A 21,040-nucleotide genomic window follows, 5' to 3' on the forward strand; every position below is an offset into this window, starting at 1 on the left:
TCTGTTTCTTATCCACCACCACTATGTCTGGTTGGTTCGCCATCACCATTCTGTCAGTCTGTATCTGGAAGTCCCACAGGATCTTGGCTCGGTCATTCTCCACAACCTTTGGAGGTGTTTCCCACCTTGATCCTGGGGTTTCCAGCCCGTACTCTGCACAGATGTTTCTGTACACTATGCCCGCCACTTGGTTATGTCGCTCCATGTATGCTTTCCCTGCCAGCATCTTACACCCCGCAGTTATGTGCTGGACTGTCTCAGGAGCCTCTTTGCACAGTCTACACCGTGGGTCTTGTCTGGTGTGGTAGATCTGGGCCTCTATTGCTCGAGTGCCCAGGGCCTGCTCCTGAGCAGCCAGGATCAGTGCCTCTGTGCTGTCCTTCAGACCAGCCCTCTCAAGCCATTGGTAGGATTTCTTGATATCAGCCACTTCAGTTATGTTCCGGTGGTACGCCCCATGTAGGGGTTTGTCCTGCCATGATGGTCCCTCCAGCACCTCTTCCTCTGGACCCCACTGTCTGAGACATTCTCTGAGCACCTCATCTGCCGGGGCCTTGTCCTTGATGTACTCAAGGAGCTTGGATGTTTCATCCTGGACAGTGGTTCCCACACTCACTAGTCCTCGGACCCCTTCCTTCCGGCCTGCGTACAGTCTCAGGGTGCTGGATTTGGGATGGAACCCTCCATGCATGGTCAGGAGCTTTCGTGTCTTAACATCTGTGGTCTGTATCTCCTCCTTTGGCCAGCTTACAATCCCTGCAGGGTATGACTTTTCTCTTACTGGAATGACTAACTTCTCAGCTGCCCTCTCTGGCCAACACAAGCAACCCATGACACACACTCCAAATTGTAGTACTTTGTTTGATATCTGATAATGAAAAGTTCTTAAAGTGCTGTGTATACTGTGACGCAGTTGACAAAAAATCACACATTACTTAATCGTCCAACTGCTGGCATCCATCCTCTCAGTGCAAATGTTTCCTTTCTCTCCTGTGTCAGCAGAACAGAGTGTTTGTCATAGTGCCTGTTGACTGGCTCTACTGTTGCACAATGCTCTGGATATGTGAGCGGGAGGGAACAGTGGGAGGCTCTGTCCCTGACACAGAGCCTACATCTGGATGAGGAAAGCTCCAAAAGTCCAGAGGCACTGCGCTTATGAAACACTGGCCCAGTCAGGGCTTATAAGAACAGGCCGCAGTGAATCCACAACAGTCAGAGCAACCAGGGAATGAACAAGATGAAGGTAAGAACTCAACAAATCCAATATTTTTAATGTCAGCCTAGACTTGATGACTTTGAAATCATTAATTTTATTCATATTTGACCTGTAAATATTACTCAAATAACTGTTAAAAATAGTCACAAATTGTAGTAGAAACCAAAGAGTAAACAACTCAAGAGAATGGAGTCAAAAGACTCTGGCCCACCAGTTAAGTCAAAATATTTGGTGAAAATACTCCTCAAGAATAGGCTACAACAGTATTTTGTCTTGGCCATTTTTATGTGTAATCCGTTCTTTGTAGTTGTTTAAATTTGACTGCTTTGTCTTCATTGCTGCGTGACTATATATTGTTGCTATGACTTTGACAGCTGGACTCTGCAGCAGTCCTGTCCATGTGGATCTTCCTTCTCTCACCTGTTCGGTAGGGCACACAACTGTTTGCATATGTTTAAAAATATCTATACACACAACATGACTTAAAATAGGTATTATATATTACAGAAAATGAACTCTTTAAGCCATATCAATGTTACCTCCTTAGTCAGCCTAAATATACAGGGTTTGCTTGTTAAAAGTGTGAATGAAACAAAACACAACTCCAGGTCTGTTTGTGATGAGGAAACTCCATTATAACCTAAATCAGAAAACAGCATAGTGAGGGCCCTTTAATTCTCATGCCAGTGGGAATTACATTCATAGTGACCTAGATTCTCTGCTATTTCATTATATTTGTCCTGTGTTAAAGTTAAACATCTACAAATATGACAAATATGTAATTACCTGAAATTATTCAATCTACTCAAGACTATATTTGTCATTTGACCTGAAGTAACTCACATTATATTATAGATCCATGAGTAACTCACATAGACGTTCATTTGTGCAGCTCAGTGTGCTGCGTATGTTTTGTGATCTCTACATGCTGTTGTCTTACAGAGGGGAGCAGCCTGTAAATTGCCGTTGGTCCAACTATGGGCTTTGGTCAGAGTGTGACCCCTGCTCCAGCACTAAGGTCAGTCCTAGTCCTCCACACACACTGTCTGTGGTGTTTCAGGAACATTCACACTTTACTTTCAGAAAGGATGATTATGTTAAAGTGATCAGATTAGATTCAACACATTCTGCTCATCAGTTTTAATTGCCTGCACTTATCTGTACCCCTGTCTCAGGGGTACGCAATCTTTGAAATTACCTAAATGAATAAATGGCTTCTGTTGTTGGAAACATTTGAACTGTTGTAGTGTGTATGGATACATGGGACATGGATACATGGGACATGGATACATGGGACATGGATACATGGGGCTACTGTGAATTACATAAGTTAAGGGCGACAGTAGCTCAGTTTATCCACTGATCTGAAGGTTGTGAAGGTCGATATAAAATCACCATTGGTTGAGCATTCAAATCCAATGACCCATGCTGTTGTTGTGTCCTTAGGCAAGACACTTAACCCCCCTCACCCCCCGTGTCTGGTGTATGAGTGTCTGTGTGATTGAGTGTCTGAGTGGTTCCTTGTTGTAAAGTGCTTTGAGCCTTGAAGGTGGAAAAGCGCTGAACAAAAATGTGACCATTTACCATAAATTAATGTCTGTGGTTAGTCACTTGTCTAAACCTTTGACCAGTCAAAAGTTTAGACACAGTTTTTCATATATTCTTTCTTCTTTATCTCCATGTTTACATATTTACGCATTACACATCAAAACTATGAATGACACATGTGGGATGCAGGAAGTCACATACTCTAGAATGACAAAGTATTTGTGTTGCAGGTGCGCACCCGTCACATCCAAGTGTTTGCTCAGTTTGGAGGAGCTCTGTGCTCCGGGGAATCCTTCGATATACAGCCCTGCTCCTCTCACAAACAATGCCCCCTACAGGACGGATGTGGAGGACGTTTCCGCTGCTCCTCAGGTAATAACTGAGCTGCTGCACACACATACAAATGTCACCCTCTGTCCTGAATCTGTGTGGTTGTATTTTAGGTCAGTGCATCAGCGCTGCCCTGCTGTGTAATGGAGACCAGGACTGTGAGGATGGGCTGGACGAGGCTCACTGTGAGAACACCCACTACATCTGTAACACCCTCCAGACCCCACCCAACTCGGACCTGACCGGCAGAGGGTCAGTACTCTATGGAGATCTATGCTCAAACACAGATACTTTCCCCAGCCGCACCTCAGCCTCTGTCCTGCTCTGAGTCAGACAGATGAAGCAATTTATGAGCTTTTAATCCAGTAACAACTGCATTCACATATCATTCATTATCTTATCCAAAGTTGTGTTTAGATTGATTCATGCTTGTTTGAGTAATCCTGCATTGTCCTGCATTTGTGGCTCGACCTTGCCCCTATCCCCGCCCATATATCTGTACATATTTGAGATTATTTGAAAAATACTGACTTTCGTGTAGTGGGAACATATAAGATGGTCCTGAGACCAATTCATAAAGACCTGCATGCCTGCACGGAGTCAATATTATGCTTATACAACTCGCTATCTTTTAGTAGGGGATTGTGCCAAGGACACTGTGTTTACGAAAAACAGGGCATTCTGCCCCATTGCCAGTCTCAGAAGACTGGACATGGGACAGGAATGCGCCTCCATGTATGTGTGCGCGGTGGAGACTGGCCCTCTCTGCACGCACAGGTGCATGAAGAGAATATATAGAGGCGGAGGGAAAGCACCCACTTTAGAGTCTGCTGCGGGTTACGTACGAACGCCCAGCCGGGTTTAAGATACTCTGCCGTGGGTTGTTGGCTCTCCAGCCCAGTGTCAACGGTGAGTTTGATTTTCTTATGTGCCAGTTTGTGTGATGGTTGATGCTTAAACCCATTGATTGATTGATATGATTGTAACAATGTTGAGCGGGAAATAAACTGACATATTCATTCTAGCCTCATTGTGTGATGATTGCAATGTTAAGTGGTAGTAACCGGACACATTTGTTCTAGCTTCATTGTAACAATTATTGAGCGGGGAATAAACGGGCACAGTTATTCTAGCTTGTTGTAACAATGTTAAGTGGGGAATAGACAGACCCGTTTACTCTAGCTTCATTGTGTGCTGGCATTGATTGATGTGAAATAGTGATTGCCTGGTTGTGACTACTTCCCACGAACCTTTTTAGATATTTCACAAAACATTTTTGGCGTTGTCGGCAGGATACTAAATTAAAGGGGAAGATTCACTATGTTTTCACAAAACATTCGGTCATACATTTAGGACTGTGTAATTATTAAGATATTATTAATCTGTTTTAGATATGTACTGCCATTTATAGTGAAAAAAAAAAACAATTATGATAGTGGTTAAGGTGGTTAGATAGTGGTTAGAGTGTTGTTAGCCTGATTTCCCCCTCTCTTGTGTGTGTGTGTGAGACAGGTATAACGCCCTGACTGCAGAGCTGAAGGCCTCAGTGATAAACACGCGCAGCTTTGGAGGACAGTGCAGGACAGTGTACAGCGCACAGGGAGGAACACGCTACAGACTGCCACATAATGTGCTCAACTACAACCTGCAGGTGAGGACCAGCACACATGTGCACCTGGAGCTGACCACACCTCACTACACTGATATTTAAGTAGGCGAAGTTTATAGTTATTATATTATGTTATACATTTGTACAATAAGTCAAATCCTCCCACTAATGTAGTCCTGTCCAAGCCTAGCAACAAGATCACAGAGATGCCCTCTCTGAGCACTGAGCAGGTGCCCAGTGCCACTGAAGCCTGCCTCACTTTACTTTCCCTTCCCTCATTAAAAACATGCCTGAAGAGGTTTTAGATGTCATCCATGCATGTTTGAGTAATTTAGCAACCTCTCCAGGGCCCTACACTGCAAAAACCAAAATCTAGTCAAGTTAAGATGACTTGAATTAAGGTTTTATCATGATCTGAGTAAATTTCACTTGACAAGTAAAATGACCTGCCAGTGGAATAAGACATTTTTTACTTAAAATATGCTACACTTAAAATAAGAAAAACAACTTTTTGCACTTAAAATAACAAAATTGAATGCTGCTTGAAGAAAAACACACTTATTCCATTGGTAGATCATTTTACTTGCCAAGTTGAATCTACTCAAATAGTCAACTGTTCTAAATTTAAGTCATTTTAATTTACCTAGATATTGTTTTTTCCAGTGTATTTGAACCCTCATTACAGTTTGCTGTAAGATTCTGTACAATGCTCTGCTCACAAGCCTAAGTCACCCATGCTCCCACACAAAAAAAACTACACAAATATACAAAAACATGACACAAAACTGTACACAGCAATTTGACAAACCTGATGCGATGTGCAGTGGTTCCATTAGTGCTGAGTGTGTTCAGATTGTGCTCTGATTGGGTTCTGATTGCACTCTGAAGGGGAGTAACAGCATGGAAAGCTTATACAACATGTTAATACTTTGTTTTCAGTGAATATAGGCTTTTCAAAGCAATAAAAGGTAACATGGTGATCTAAATATGTTCTGTGTTACCAGTGAATACCAAATAGGAAAAAAATGCCCCCTCTTTAATAATAATTAATTTAATTTATCAGTGCCTTTCTTGGCATTTAAGGATACTTTATAAAGGTTAAGAGGCATAAACAACACATAAAACAACAACTATACAGAAAAAGGAACAATAGAAATAGAAATCAGACAGAAAACGTTATTGTTTCCAGACACTTTATTCAAGTGTTTCTGTGCAGCTGGATTTCCAAGCCATGATTCCAGGTTTGAGTCTAGTTGAGTTGAATACTTTTGATGTGTAGAAGTATGAGTGTGTGTGTGTGTGTGTGTGTGTGTCTGTGTGTGCAGGTGGCAGTGAACAATGAAGATAGTGATGAGTCCTATGAGTCGTCCTGGTCCTACATGAAGCACGTCCAGACCAAAGCCCTGTTCACCAACTACAAACAGACCTTCCACCACGAGCTGTCCGAAAACAAGGTACAAGCCCAAGGAACTGCTTATATCTGACTGTAGTCCTGTTTAGACGCCTGTTTATGTCTGATTGTAGTCCTGTTTAGACGCCTGTTTATATCTGACTGTAGTCCTACTTAGACGCCTGTTTATATCTGACTGTAGTCCTGTTTATATCTGACTGTAGTCCTGTTTAGACGCCTGTTTATATCTGACTGTAGTCCTGTTTAGACGCCTGTTTATATCTGGCTGTAGTCCTACTTAGACGCCTGTTTATATCTGACTGTAGTCCTACTTAGACGCCTGTTTATATCTGGCTGTAGTCCTGATTTAGACGCCTGTTTATATCTGGCTGTAGTCCTACTTAGACGCCTGTTTATATCTGGCTGTAGTCCTGTTTAAACGCCTGTTTATGTGTGACTGTAGTCCTACTTAGACGCCTGTTTTTATCTGACTGTAGTCCTACTTAGACGCCTGTTTTTATCTGACTGTAGTCCTGTTTAAACGCCTGTTTATGTGTGACTGTAGTCCTACTTAGGCGCCTGTTTTTATATGACTGTAGTCCTACTTAGACGCCTGTTTATATCTGACTGTAGATCTGTTTAGACGCCTGATTCAAGGGTGAGTTTGTTGTACAATTGTAGGGAGTATGGGATGGATGTAGTTTACATACAGTACACAGTACACTTGATTCTTATAATTGTTTGTCAATTCTGCTGGAGCCTTTAAAATATGAACTTTGAACAGAATCCTACTATTTGAACATAAACAACAAATGTAATCACAATTTCAATGATATTTTACCTATATGGTTCAGCCCTGCTCCCAGCCACAGCAGCCAGTGAGTACACACTAACCCGAGCCGTGTGAATGTGCACAGGCCCACAGGCTGATCATCCTGAAGAACCGTGTGGTGCTGGGACACTTCCAGAACTCGGCCCCAGCGTACCTCACTCTCTCTGAGGGCTTCTGGCGCGCTCTGGCCTCCCTCCCTCTCACCTACGACTACGCCGCCTACAGCCGTCTCCTGCACACCTATGGCACACACTACCTGTCTGAGGGGTCTGTGGGGGGGCAGTACAGCGCTCTGCTCCAGCTGGACCGTCATGAAATGGAGTCTACAAGTGAGCAAAAGACATGCATGAAAACTTAGACTGTATATAGAAGTGGACTAAGCGAGTGTGACGTCACCCACAGCATTCAGCCCCACTCAGATGAAGCTCACAAAATTGGTTATAGGTTACAGGGGCAAATTTGGAGTCAGGCTCCATTTTAGGGTTAGGATTCAAACAAAACAAAACTAAATTGCTGAAATAAAAACACCCAGATCGTATAGAGCTGGTTAATATTACAATTTTAAGACCAAAATGACGTGGCTCACAGCAGCAGTGACAGAGAAAGGGGCCACAATATTCCAACAGAGTTAGAAGAAGCCAGCAGCACCTCCATGAACATAATAGTCCAGTGAGGTTCATTTGGTCTTCCATTATTAGTTTCTTTTTTCAGACCTTTTCTCAAGTGAGCAATAGAAACTGTCAGGTATGAAAACAAACAATTGGTCTGAACCTAAAAAGAACTGAATAACATATTTAGAGCGTGTCAGCTAGCGGGTTAGCTATGTCCATTCATACAGTCTATGGAAAAACCCAGAGCCAAAACTTTAAAAGTGTTCAATTTAAGGGGCACTAAAGCCCTAAACCACAACCACATTTCAAATAGAGCTGCTAAACTAAAATGGAGCAGTAGGGCAGTCCTGTGTGATGTCACCAACTACTGGTAATGGCAGAGTCACTTAGAGGCATTTTGCAGAGGCACACACTTAGATATGCAAATGGACCTAGTTTGCACTAAATTTGCCAAAAATACCAAAGCAAAAAAGGTGATTTAATGTTGAGTTCCAATCAAACAGAGAAACAATCAAACTGCAGAAGTCACACTTTATGTACTTTTGTAACTGGAGTTTTTGCATGTTGTGGTGGTGATTCTAGTCTTGTTTTAAAAATCAGGTTTATTGCCCAGTATCAGCTCACCATGTGAAGTCAGGCTTAGTCCAGTCAGGGTCGTTCCAGATCAGGCTCAGCTCCTACAGAGCTGTGTGTTTCATCAGAGTAAAGCAGGCTTATGGAGTTAGCTGCTTTTGTAGAACAGCTCTCTGGTGCATTCCAGGTTCAGACTTGTTTTGGACACAGTACAATGCCTCTCCAATGTTTGTGTCCCCCTTTATAAAAGAAGGCAACAAAGAAAAGGTCTTCCTCTAGTGGACAGTCTGAAAGTCTTGCTCAGTGGCGGCTCATTCCCAGCTCTTATAGTACTGAACATCCGTGCTCTGAGTGTAACTTTGCTATGTTTTGTGCTGGCAGGTACCACAGATATTGAGTACCAGAGGTGTTGGAAAAAAGTGAAACGGCGTTTCTTCAGGAAGAAGGTGACGGTGACATGTGAGAGGCTCACACAGGCTCTGTCCTCCAAAGATGGTGAGTGACTCTGAGCAGTTCAGACCATGGGTTAGACAGGCAGGCTGTCCTCATACTAGGTCCAAGTGGTCCTCAGTCAAATACAGGTGGCTGAATCTCTCAACAATACAGCTAATATGGTTAACATGTTTGCATCAATATCTAGTTTAGAAACAAAATCCTCTTATTTTTCCATACGGGGTGATCGGCCCTAAGGCACAAGAAGAGATCATGCAAAACTACTGCAACACCCAGACCCAGATATGTGTTGTTCATTCTACTGAATCCAGACAAACTGATGGCCAATAAACTGCAGATACATGGGTGATTTTGATAATTTTCCCCAAAATACATATTTTCTCTTTATTATAAACTCATCCAGCACGTCCTGTTTTATTGTATTATTTGTGGAAAAGGTTGTAGTATAATTGAGTGAGAATGAAGTAAGTGGTCTTGAGTTGTCTTTGTAGTTTTTATCTCTTGCAAAAGAGAGACACAGAAACAACAATGGTGGTTCTGTGATGCCCAGAAGGGAGCGCTCTCAGACTGGAATTTTATACAGAGAAATGCCAAGGTCAGGTACAGATAGAAGTGAGTGCATCAGCAGTGACACAGGGAACAGAGCGTAGAACAGGACCTGATGTGTTTGTCTATTACACTACAAACTGGATGAGAGCCATGAGCAGTCACATTAGTGCAGTCCACTCTTTGCACTCATGCATTCATAAAGCCTTATACAGAGTATTAGGCAGCTGCTGACTCAAACATGATAAAGCCTGCAGATATGTTGCCTACAGCTGATAAGCTGAAAGTGCAAGTACAGTATATACACGAGCCGAGCCAAGAAATGGCCCATCTCTATTGTGAACATATTCTCTATTATTCATTTTCTATTATTAATCAGGTTTCACAAATATAGATGTTGGAGAATATGTTACATTGTAAGTTGTATTTGACTGGCAGCTGGTAGAATGTGGTGTGTGGGTGCTTGTGTGCAGGGTTCCAGCGCAGCAGCATGCCCATCAAAGTGAACATTGTTGGGGGAGACGTGTCCCTGATCGGGGCCCTGTCAGTTCTCGATCTGGAGAGTCCTGAACGGAACGGAGAGCATTACGACAACTGGGCAGCTTCTGTGCAAGACTTCCCTGCGCTCATTGAGCCCAAGGTACAGCCCCAAACACTCCGTGATGAGTTCTGTCTTCTACACATGAGCGAGGAGCAGTGAATATAAAGCTGGATACATAACAGTGGACAGGCCGGTAGAGAGGTGAAGAATGGAGGTGTTGATGTAACATGGAGAAAAATAATCAAGTATTAAGATCTTATTTACCTCATATAGATCATATTTAAAAATGTGTTTCTATAATAAGAACATAAATGAGACAAACATTGACAACAAATGACTTAAGTCCATTAAAAAGACTCAAGCTGATCATTCAAAGTTTTCAGTGCTTAAATCACGATTCAACATACTCCAATAGACGATAACAGTTTTATTGTTTGCCATTTTAATCTGAAATCCTGAAAATGTTATGAAGATAACCAGGCTCATGCAGGTTGAGCTGTGTCACTCTCAGTTTTACACATTCAGGACGTTCAAATTAAGACTGTAATCTGATTGGTCAAAGTGCCACAACAACTTTTGTTACATCCACTTGAGAGAAAAACACAGACATCTTCCCTGTCAACAAAGGCACACAGTGCAGTGCTTCCCTCTGCACCGTTCTCACCAACTAAAGAGTTTGTATTGAGGCTTTCACTCTCTGACTCTGCTCTGTGTACAGCTGAGGCCCCTGTACGAGTTGGTGAAGGAGGTGCCGTGCTCCGGCCTGAAGAAGCTCTACCTCCGACAGGCGCTGGAGCAGTTCCTCTCTGAGCAGGATCCCTGTCACTGCAGGCCCTGTCACAATAATGGGGCCCCTTTCCTGTCAGGGGCCCAGTGCACCTGCGTGTGCAGACCTGGGACGTCCGGAGCCGCTTGTGAGAAGGGGACTGTCATAGGAGAGCAGCCTGGTGAGACACACTCATGGTTCTTATTCTACACATTCAGTACATTATGGATTTCTGTTTAAAGACGTGTCCAGGCCTGTCATGATAATCACAGTGTCCATTTTGGATTTGGACATTGGATTTGTCTTTGTACACACATGCACACAGCGTCTACAAAGCAGGAGCTGTGTACCCTGTGTGTGAATGTTCCTGTGCATGTGTCCTGGTCAGGAGTGGTTCACGGGGGCTGGAGCTGCTGGTCGCCATGGAGTTCCTGCTCTGGAGGTCAGAGGTCACGCTCTCGAAGCTGCACTAACCCCGCCCCCAGAGGAGGAGGGGCACAGTGCACCGGGGCCAGTGTGGAACGGGGGACATGTGAGGACCCGGACATGGAGTACCTCAAGTCAGTACACATTTCTAATCCCAGTCATTTATTTGAGTTGAATTCTGCCTAAATCTGTGTGACCTTGTGTTGTCCTTGTGTTGTGTGGCTGCTGTGTGTGTTGCAGGCTGATGGAGCCCCAGTGTTTGGGTCTGTCTGTGCCCCCCCCAAAGACGTGCCCCCCTCCTCCCCCTCTCCCCAACGGCTTTGTGCGGGTCAGTCAATCAAACTGTCTCTGGAACATGGAAAGAACAACTCTGTGCTTATTGTTGGTCTCTGTTCTAATGTTTCCTCATCACAAACAGATGTGGAGTTATGTTTTGTTTCATTCACACATGTTTGACACACAAACCCTGCACATTCAGGCTGAGTTCACTGTGTTTTTGAACTCCATACACCTTTGCTTCAGCGCTGGAATTGCCAATCTCTATTGAACTAAAGGTAAAAGGAGCTGTAGCTCTAACTTGTAACTTGAAAACTACTGCACCATGACATCACAAGGTGAAACAGAGCATTTTGAGCTTTTCAGATGTAGACAGACTAGCAATAAAGGGTTACTCAAATGTGTGAATGAAACAAAACATGACTGGAGAATGCTGTGTGTATCAGGAGAGTTTAGGCCTATACTCCAAAGTTTTAGTTAAATGTGTGCGTGCGTGTGTGTAATGAATGGCAGACTAAACACACTCCAAAATCTTCATCTCGTCCACTCTTTCCTTTCTCTTTTCCTTTCCTCTGGTATGAACATAAACCACACATAAAAAAGACACATTTTAGTCGACCAAGACACCATCGATTGAGTGGTGTGTGTGTGTATCACTGATGTGTGTGTATCAGTGCAGTGATGTGTGTGTGTCAGTGCAGTGGTGTGTGTGTCAGTGCAGTGGTGTGTGTGTGTGTCAGTGCAGTGGTGTGTGTGTCAGTGCAGCGGTGTGTGTGTCAGTGCAGCGGTGTGTGTGTCAGTGCCGCAGTGTGTGTGTGTGTGTGTGTGTGTGTGTCAGTGCAGCGGTGTGTGTGTGTGTGTGTCAGTGCAGCGGTGTGTGTGTCAGTGCCGCAGTGTGTGTGTGTGTGTGTGTCAGTGCAGCGGTGTGTGTGTGTGTGTGTGTGTGTCAGTGCAGCGGTGTGTGTGTGTCAGTGCAGCGGTGTGTGTGTGTGTGTGTGTGTCAGTGCAGTGGTGTGTGTGTCAGTGCAGTGGTGTGTGTGTCAGTGCAGTGGTGTGTGTGTCAGTGCAGCGGTGTGTGTGTCAGAGCAGCGGTGTGTGTGTGTGTGTGTCAGTGCAGCGGTGTGTGTGTGTGTGTGTGTGTCAGTGCAGCGGTGTGTGTGTGTGTGTGTGTGTGTGTCAGTGCAGCGGTGTGTGTGTCAGTGCAGCGGTGTGTGTGTCAGTGCAGCGGTGTGTGTGTCAGTGCAGCGGTGTGTGTGTCAGTGCTGCAGTGTGTGTGTGTGTGTGTGTGTGTGTGTGTGTGTGTCAGTGCAGTGGTGTGTGTGTGTGTGTGTCAGTGCAGCGGTGTGTGTGCACTGTATCCACAGGATTGTATGGAATGTCTGGACATTTTGTTTACATCGTTCTTCACTTGAGCTAATCCAAAATCTATTGAAGCCAGTAACAGTTGTGTGTAAGTAGTCAGATAGTGTCGTATTCATCTGAAGCTCTGGAGTATGACGACCTGATCTGTGTCTCCTCATGTGTCAGGACCCCAGGGACATGTACGTGGTCGGGGTCAGGGTGGAGTTCTCCTGCATCCACGGCTATCACCTCCAGGGCGGCGCCGTGACCACGTGCACGGAGCAGCAGACGTGGAGCACAGGGACGAGGAGCTGTGAAGGTCAGAGGCCATTATACACACAAGCACACACTCATACACACAAACACACACATACACACACATACACACAAGCACACACTCATACACACAAACACACACACACACACTCATACACACAAGCACACACTCATACACACAAACACACACATACACACACATACACACAAGCACACACTCATACACACAAACACACACATACACACAAGCACACACTCATACACACAAGCACACACACATACACACAAACACACACATACACACACATACACACAAGCACACACTCATACACACAAGCACACACAAACACACACATACACACAAGCACACACTCATACACACAAACACACACATACACACAAGCACACACACACACACACACACTCATACACACAAACACACACAACACACACATACACACAAGCACACACTCATACACACACATACACACAAGCACACACTCATACACACAAACACACACATACACACACATACACACAAGCACACACTCATACACACAAACACACACATACACACACATACACACAAGCACACACTCATACACACAAACACACACATACACACACATACACACACACAGCACACACTCATACACACAAACACACACATACACACACATACACACAAGCACACACTCATACACACAAACACACACATACACACAAGCACACACTCATACACACAAGCACACACTCATACACTCATACACACAAACACACACATACACACAAGCACACACTCATACACACAAACACACACATACACACACACACACATACACACAAGCACACACTCATACACACAAACACACACATACACACACATACACACAAGCACACACTCATACACACAAACACACACATACACACAAGCACACACTCATACACACAAACACACACATACACACAAGCACACACTCATACACACAAGCACACACTCATACACACAAGCACACACTCATACACACAAGCACACACTCATACACACAAACACACACATACACACACATACACACAAGCACACACACATACACACAAGCACACACTCATACACACAAACACACACAAATACACACATACACACAAGCACACACTCATACACACAAACACACACATACACACAAGCACACACTCATACACTCATACACACAAACACACACATACACACAAGCACACACTCATACACACAAACACACACATACACACAAGCACACACTCATACACACAAACACACACATACACACAAGCACACACTCATACACTCATACACACACATACACACAAGCACACACTCATACACACAAAAACACACACATACACACAAGCACACACTCATACACACAAACACACACAAGCACACACATACACACAAAAACACACACATACACACAAGCACACACTCATACACACAAAAACACACACACACAAGCACACACGCATACACACAAAAACACACACACAAGCACACACACATACACACAAAAACTAGTGCTGTCATGCAATTAAAAAAATTGAGAGATTAATTAATTATGATCTGTAATTAATTAATCTAATTAATCTCATTTTAATCTCACCTAAAAATTGCTGAGAAAAGCCTTCAATTTGAGGTATTTTCATTTAAATTCATTATTACATTATTGTGGCAGATCAAAAGACTGATATAGATTTAAAAAAGTGACTTTATAAAGTCATTTATTGTTTAACAAATCTCCCCAAATTGTCTGTTGAGCCCAAGTCTCCATGAATAAGAAACTTGCTTTGCTGTAAAGTAGCAAAGACGAGGAAATCTGAACATAATAACTTTTGTCTACTTAAAGACAATAAAAAGTCCAGTCTTTCCTTAACCATATTAAAAATATTATTGATAGAGAAATATATATGAGATCACTGGTTTTAGTCCTGGTTTAGACCTGGTTTAGACCTACCTTAGTCCTAGTTTAGTCCTGGAATGGATTAATCCTGGTTTTAGTCCTGGTGTTAGTCCTGGATTAGTCCTGGTTTTAGTTCTGGTTTTAGTTCTGGTTTAGTCCTGGTTTAGTTCTGGTTTAGACCTGGTTTAGACCTGGTTTTAGTCTTGGTGTTAGTTCTGGTTTAGAGGTTCACAGGAGGAAGCTCGGTTTACGCCGCATACGCGAGAAAACACGGTCCACACGCGGCTCACGGGAGCACGTCGGTGTCCGCGCAGTGTCTACGGAAGGAAACGTGGTCCGCGCGTTCTGAGGTTGATGACGATGATGAAGGTGTGTGTTTGTTTGTGTTTGTGTGTGTGTTTGTGTGCGTGTCCCCTCATGTGGCAGGTCACTATAGGACAGTAGTGCAGACATCATGAGCCTATGCAGGTTGTTTTCAGGCGATATTATATTTGTTATTTTCTTTTATATTTCACGTCGGGAGAATAATTTCCAAGACACGAATGTGTTTTTACCTGTGCGCTGCTGCCTCTGTTCTACTGGCTCTTCGACCTCGTCCATTGTGCGACTGATGCCGCCAACGTTAACATGACGTTTACATCGCTGTTACTGCGCGCGTTTTGTGTGGCTTTCCGGCAATGAGTGGAATTACCGAAATAAAAAAATGTATAAATGTGTTTTGTGTGTGTGTGTGTGTTGTTGTCCCAACAACACATAAAAACAGGTTTTATAATAAAGAAACTCACATACAGAAACACTAAAGTTAGAGATTAAAAATTAGATTAACGCGATTAAAAAACATAACGCGCTAAATATGACTGTAATTAATTAATCGCAATTAACGCGATAATTTGACACCCCTAACAAAAACACACACACGAGCACACACACACACATACACACACACACACACATACACACAAAAATACACACACACAAACACACACACATACACACAAAAACACGCTCACATACACACAAACAAACACTCATACAAACAAAAGCACACACACACAAGCACACGCTCATACACACAAACACACACACACAAGCACACACACACATACACACAAAAACACGCTCAGATACACACAAGCAAACACTCATACAAACAAAAACACACACACATGAGCACACACACACATACACACAAACACACACAAACACACACATACACCGTGACACACACATACATACAAGCACACACACCCTGGCACACACACACACACACACAAGCACCCACACACCCCGGCACACACAAATACACACACACACACAAGCACACCAACACACACACACACACACAAACACACACGCACAATCATACTCACACACACACATACACACAAGCACACACACACCCACACACGCACACACACTTTACCGGGCTTGACTGTAGGTGGCGCTGTGTATGCAGCCTTGAGAATTGTACTCAAGTAAATGTAAAGCTACTTCAAAATAATATTACCAGAGCTGGGGACTTGCAAGTCGTGACTTGGACTCGAGTCAGACTTAAGTCACACTTTTTAGGACTTGAGACTTGACTTGATAAAATGGACTAAGATTTGATACTTGATTTGGACTTGAAGGTCAATGATTTTCGACTTGACTCAAACTTTAGGCCTGTGACGTGAGAAGACTTGACGCTTTTGCTAAAAAATATATATAATATAATATATGATTTAAGAAAATACTTTTCTCTTTACAGTTGATAAATGCAAACAAACTGGAACATGTCCTTCCCACTTCTATTTCTAGTTCTGTAACTGAAATACTGTGAGACGGTATCCTCAAATATACTACAGTAATATACAGTACAATGCAGTAATATACAGTACAATACAGTAAACAGAGGGCACTACATAGAACATGATCCTTGAATTTCAGTGCAGACTACATGATAAAATAACTGTTATTAAACTCTTTTCAGTCTTTCAATTCTGACTGTAATGATTCACACTCTTTGGACTTGGACTTGACTTACACTTATGGGCCAGTGACTTGAGACTCGACATGGACTTGCCTATCTTTGACTTGGGACTTGACTCGGACTTGAGGTCACAGACTTGAGACTTACTTGAGATTTGCAAAACAACGACTTAGTCCCACCTCTGAATATGATTTTTATTAATACAAAAGTACAGGAGTGGACAGTAACATGAAGCACAACAGTAGAAGCATGTCTTTGGTTGGATGACTACACTGCACGTCTGTCAGACCTTTACACCAGTGTGTAGAACGAATCAAGTACACACAAATGTTGGGTTTCAATGCTTTGACTCCCATTCGTTTCCTGGAGACTCATTTTAACCTAAACACTAACCGTAACCTATTTGAACCCATAGTTGAACTCTGTAACGCAGCATTCAAAACTGTGAAACTCAATATATACTGTATATACCAATGGTCTCAGTGTGCTCTGTCTCACCTCATGTCTCTCTCTTCAGTGTCCATGTGTGCGGCTCCACAGCTCCAGCCTAATGTCAACGCCTCTCCCCTGAAGCAGAGCTATGAGATGGGGGACAGTGTGTCTCTGTCGTGTCCCCCAGGCCTGCTCCTGGAAGGGGAAGTGTCTCAGAGCACATGCAGCTCCAGCCTGCAGTGGTCCCCCTCCCCCGAGGACACTCGCTGCAAATCAGGTACACACAGACGACAAGCAAAATCTATACAATAATCAGAATCAATACTAAAACTACAGTAACATCCAAATAGAGATATATTTGTACAAGTATCAGTACTGACAACACGTAGTACAAATCTGGAGCTCCGTGAGTAGTACTCAGAAGTACAAAATGACACAGTTTTATTTTTATTCATTACTATTGAATCTTTTCCACAGCAATGAAATGAAGTTTGAACCCTCTAAAAACAAATGCAAGTTAATTATATGATGTTTCCAATCCACACAAATGACACATTGCAGTCATTCTGATTGGAACTGTGAATAAATCAACATTACAGCTGTTCAAATGCATCGTGGAGGCTACCGAATATCCATAATGCGGCTGATTTAAGTAATTTTATGTAAAACACAAGATTCTGCGAAATGTTTTGCAGTTTATAAAGTTTCAGAAACAGATTTGAAATAAAAGTATACGTCTTGTACTTATTCGTTTTACAGAGCTGATTATCCCTGAGTTTTCACACTTTTATTTCTCTATTTTTATTTATCTGTAAATGAATGAGAAATGTAGTTCTGGAAGGGTTGAGCTCTATGCTACAGACTGCTTATTTCCTTTAAAACACATATACTCAAGTAAGTTTTGGCTTGTTTTCTCAATGTTTTCTGACCTGTATTGTGACCTGTGCTCCGGCTGTGCCCTCAGTGCCCTCTGCCCCCACTCCTCCCTCTGGACTGCTCTGTGCGCTGTGGGAGAACCCTGGACGCAGAGGCTGTGTTTGCAAGATGCCCGCTCAGTGCCCGTGAGTACCACCCTTGAACACACAAGAGGAGGGAAAGCACACCTCTTTAATACATGGAAATCCTTGTACATCTGCTCTCCCAGTTAGCAGTAAAGACGTTTAAATGGCTAAAATGATAAGAGTGAGTCTAGTGAAGGTGAATGGACTTTAAAAACACAGAGAAGCTCCTGGATTATGAGGACATTGGGTAGTCTGCAAACAGTGTCAGACCTTACAAAATGCAAATTAATACAACTACAGTTCTTTTTGAATGTGCAAACAGCTTTACACCAGGGTTAGAAGTAGAGGTGTGCGCTGGACAGAATTTTCAATCCAGCTCCTGCCCGCAAAGAATTGTAATTTTAATTCCCACATCTGCTATATTTTGTTCTGTTCCTGCCCGCAAATTCCGCAAGATGGGAACATTGGTTTTCTTAAGCTTAAGTGGAAAGTAATTGTCTAAAATGTGCTCTAGATTAGACCATGTCCGTAAGTTCCGTCTGCTTAAAATGTTTTTATTAATACCAAATGATGTATGATCGGCAAACATGAATCATTTTTCATTCAAGTTTGTTTTTACACTCATATTTAGTTTGCGGGACTGCAGTTTATCATCCCATCCACCCGCTCCCGCATTGTCTAGTCCCGCTACCGCCCGTGCCCACAGTGAGCTTTCAAAATGTGTTTTGCATCCGGTCCCGCGGGATTGCAGGGCTCTAGTTAGTAGCAGTAAATGTTGGTCAGTTTGGTTGAACACTTCTTCAGTAGTGTCGTGTCGTGTGTCCAGGCCATCGCTGCCCCTGTGTGCTGACCTGGGTCTGTGGAACCGCACTCTGGGGGTGTGCCAGCTGGGGGCGCTGCGCTGTTTGGGGACGGAGGTTCACTCTGGTCTCAGACCAACAGTGCACGTGGGAGGAGCCGTCGTGCAAAGCCTGTGTGCCTGGGACCCGCTGCGACGGTCAGTGACCTCGATACAGACCTGTGCCCTCTCCCACTCCCTCCACCCTCCACCCTGCACTCTCCCACTCCCTCCACCCTACACTCTCCCACTCCCTCCACCCTCACCCCTCACTCTCCCACTCCTCCACCCTCCACCCTCACTCCCCACTCCCTCCACCCTACACTCTCCCACTCCCTCCACCCTCCACACTCTCCCTCCACCCTCCTCCACCCTCCACCCTGCACTCTCCCACTCCCTCCACCCTCCACCCTCCTCTCCCACTCCCTCCACCCTCCTCCACCTCCCTCCACCCTCCTCCCACTCCTCCACCCTCCTCCCACTCCTCCACCCTCACTCTCCCACTCCCTCCACCCTCCTCCCACTCCTCTCCACCCTCCTCCCACTCCCTCCATCCTGCACTCTCCCACTCCCTCCACCCTCCTCCCACTCCCTCCATCCTGCACTCTCCCACTCCCTCCACCCTCCACCCTGCAGTCTCCCACTCCCTCCACCCTTCTCCCACTCCCTCCACCCTCCACTCTGTACTCTCCCACTCCCTCCACCCTCCATCATGCACTCTCCCACTATCTCCTCCCTCCTCCCTGCACTCTCTCACTCCCTCATCCCTCCTCCCACTCCTTCCTCCTTCCTCCTGCCCTCTTCCACTCAAACTACTCTGAAACGAACACCCTACTTGTTTAAAGTTTCTGTTTGTTCACTAGGCCTATTGCACTTGCACTGAGTGTGGGGTCATGTGGGGTTCATTGCAAGGGCAATAGGCCTAGTGAACAAACAGACAGTGTAAACAAGTAGGGTGTTAGTTTCAGAGTAGTTTCAGTGTAATTAGTTCCTCCCCTCGGTAGATATAAGGAAGTGTCCACCAGTGTCTGACCACACCTGAAGAAGCAGCTTGGATGAGCTGAGAAATGACCAAATAAACTTTTGTCCAGTTGACAATGAATTTCTCCTTTTGCCATGGATTCTACCTGGACGCCTGAGGGATTTTACACACAAGTCAAGAATACCTAAAAATAGAGGCATTCTCCGCCACTCCACAGATCTGACCTGTAACTTGGTCTGGTTTGGTCTCCATGCAGATTAATACCACACTGTGATTCCATATCCATGGAGAAAAGCATTTGACCAGAATTTAAGTTACACAATGGACGTTTAATAAAATATGAAATATTAGTTGCCTGGAGAAGTCACAATATATGATCTGTAATGATTTGCTTTATAGACCAAATATTATTTTTCTTTTTCAGAATCCTCAGACAAATGTGTTTGCCAGAGAGTGTCAGAATGCCCGCCAAACTCCACCCCCTTATGTGCCAAATATGGTGGCAGTGACGTTGCTGTGACGACCAGCGAGTGTGAGGTCGGGGCCCGCAGGTGCTCCGGAGAAACGGTCCAGGTGATGGGCATCGAGGCCTGCCCTGATCACTGACAGAGGAGATGAGCTGTACATAGTCTTGTTGTAAATATATTTGATATGAAATGAAATGAGTGCATCAGATGTGTGTGTTTCACTATTAAAAAGATCATTTAGGGAAACATTTGTCTTCTATTATTTTCACTACAAATGAGACACGTAGGAACTGCACAGGCAATGATTAACAAACACCAGCTCACTTCATTCACTCCACTACTATCACTAGTCCACTGAAGTTGAACCAGGACTGAACCAGGACTAGACTCAGACTGAATTAAGAATCATAATCAATCCAGAATACTTTGGCACATGTCCTATTTTTGGTCCTGGTTTGAGCCCAGTTCAGCTCCTGGTGTAGACTTTGGATATGTTCTAGTTTTAGTTTAGTCCTGGTCTAGTCCAGATTTATCCTGGGTTTAAAGTGAGTGCACCTTAAATCAGGAGTGAACCAGGTCTACATTTTAAATCCTTCCTAGTCCTACGCAACCAGGACTGAACCAAGACTATACCAGGACTGGACCAAGTTTAAACCCAGATTAAACCAGGACTAAACCAGCTAGCA

The 21,040-nt window shown here is 43.9% G+C and overlaps 1 protein-coding gene across 1 annotated transcript; it reads left to right on the plus strand.

Moving 5' to 3' along the window:
* The first annotated feature begins 1,116 nt into the window (after positions 1 to 1,116).
* c7b (complement component 7b) lies at positions 1,117 to 20,600 on the plus strand. The gene is given in 19 exon segments (XM_020924500.2): positions 1,117 to 1,243; positions 1,591 to 1,643; positions 2,159 to 2,234; positions 2,995 to 3,136; positions 3,208 to 3,346; positions 4,607 to 4,745; positions 6,029 to 6,157; positions 7,011 to 7,254; positions 8,491 to 8,604; positions 9,582 to 9,748; positions 10,368 to 10,596; positions 10,804 to 10,975; positions 11,082 to 11,169; positions 12,645 to 12,777; positions 17,152 to 17,343; positions 18,031 to 18,127; positions 18,894 to 18,975; positions 18,977 to 19,064; positions 20,312 to 20,600. Coding segments are annotated over 19 exon segments (2,481 nt in total). The 5' UTR covers positions 1,117 to 1,228; the 3' UTR covers positions 20,494 to 20,600.
* Positions 20,601 to 21,040: the final 440 nt, after the last annotated feature.

This window comes from Boleophthalmus pectinirostris, unplaced genomic scaffold (genome assembly GCF_026225935.1).
Source record: "Boleophthalmus pectinirostris isolate CB_2022bp ecotype Guang Dong unplaced genomic scaffold, ASM2622593v1 HiC_scaffold_18, whole genome shotgun sequence".
Classification (NCBI taxonomy): domain Eukaryota; kingdom Metazoa; phylum Chordata; class Actinopteri; order Gobiiformes; family Gobiidae; genus Boleophthalmus; species Boleophthalmus pectinirostris.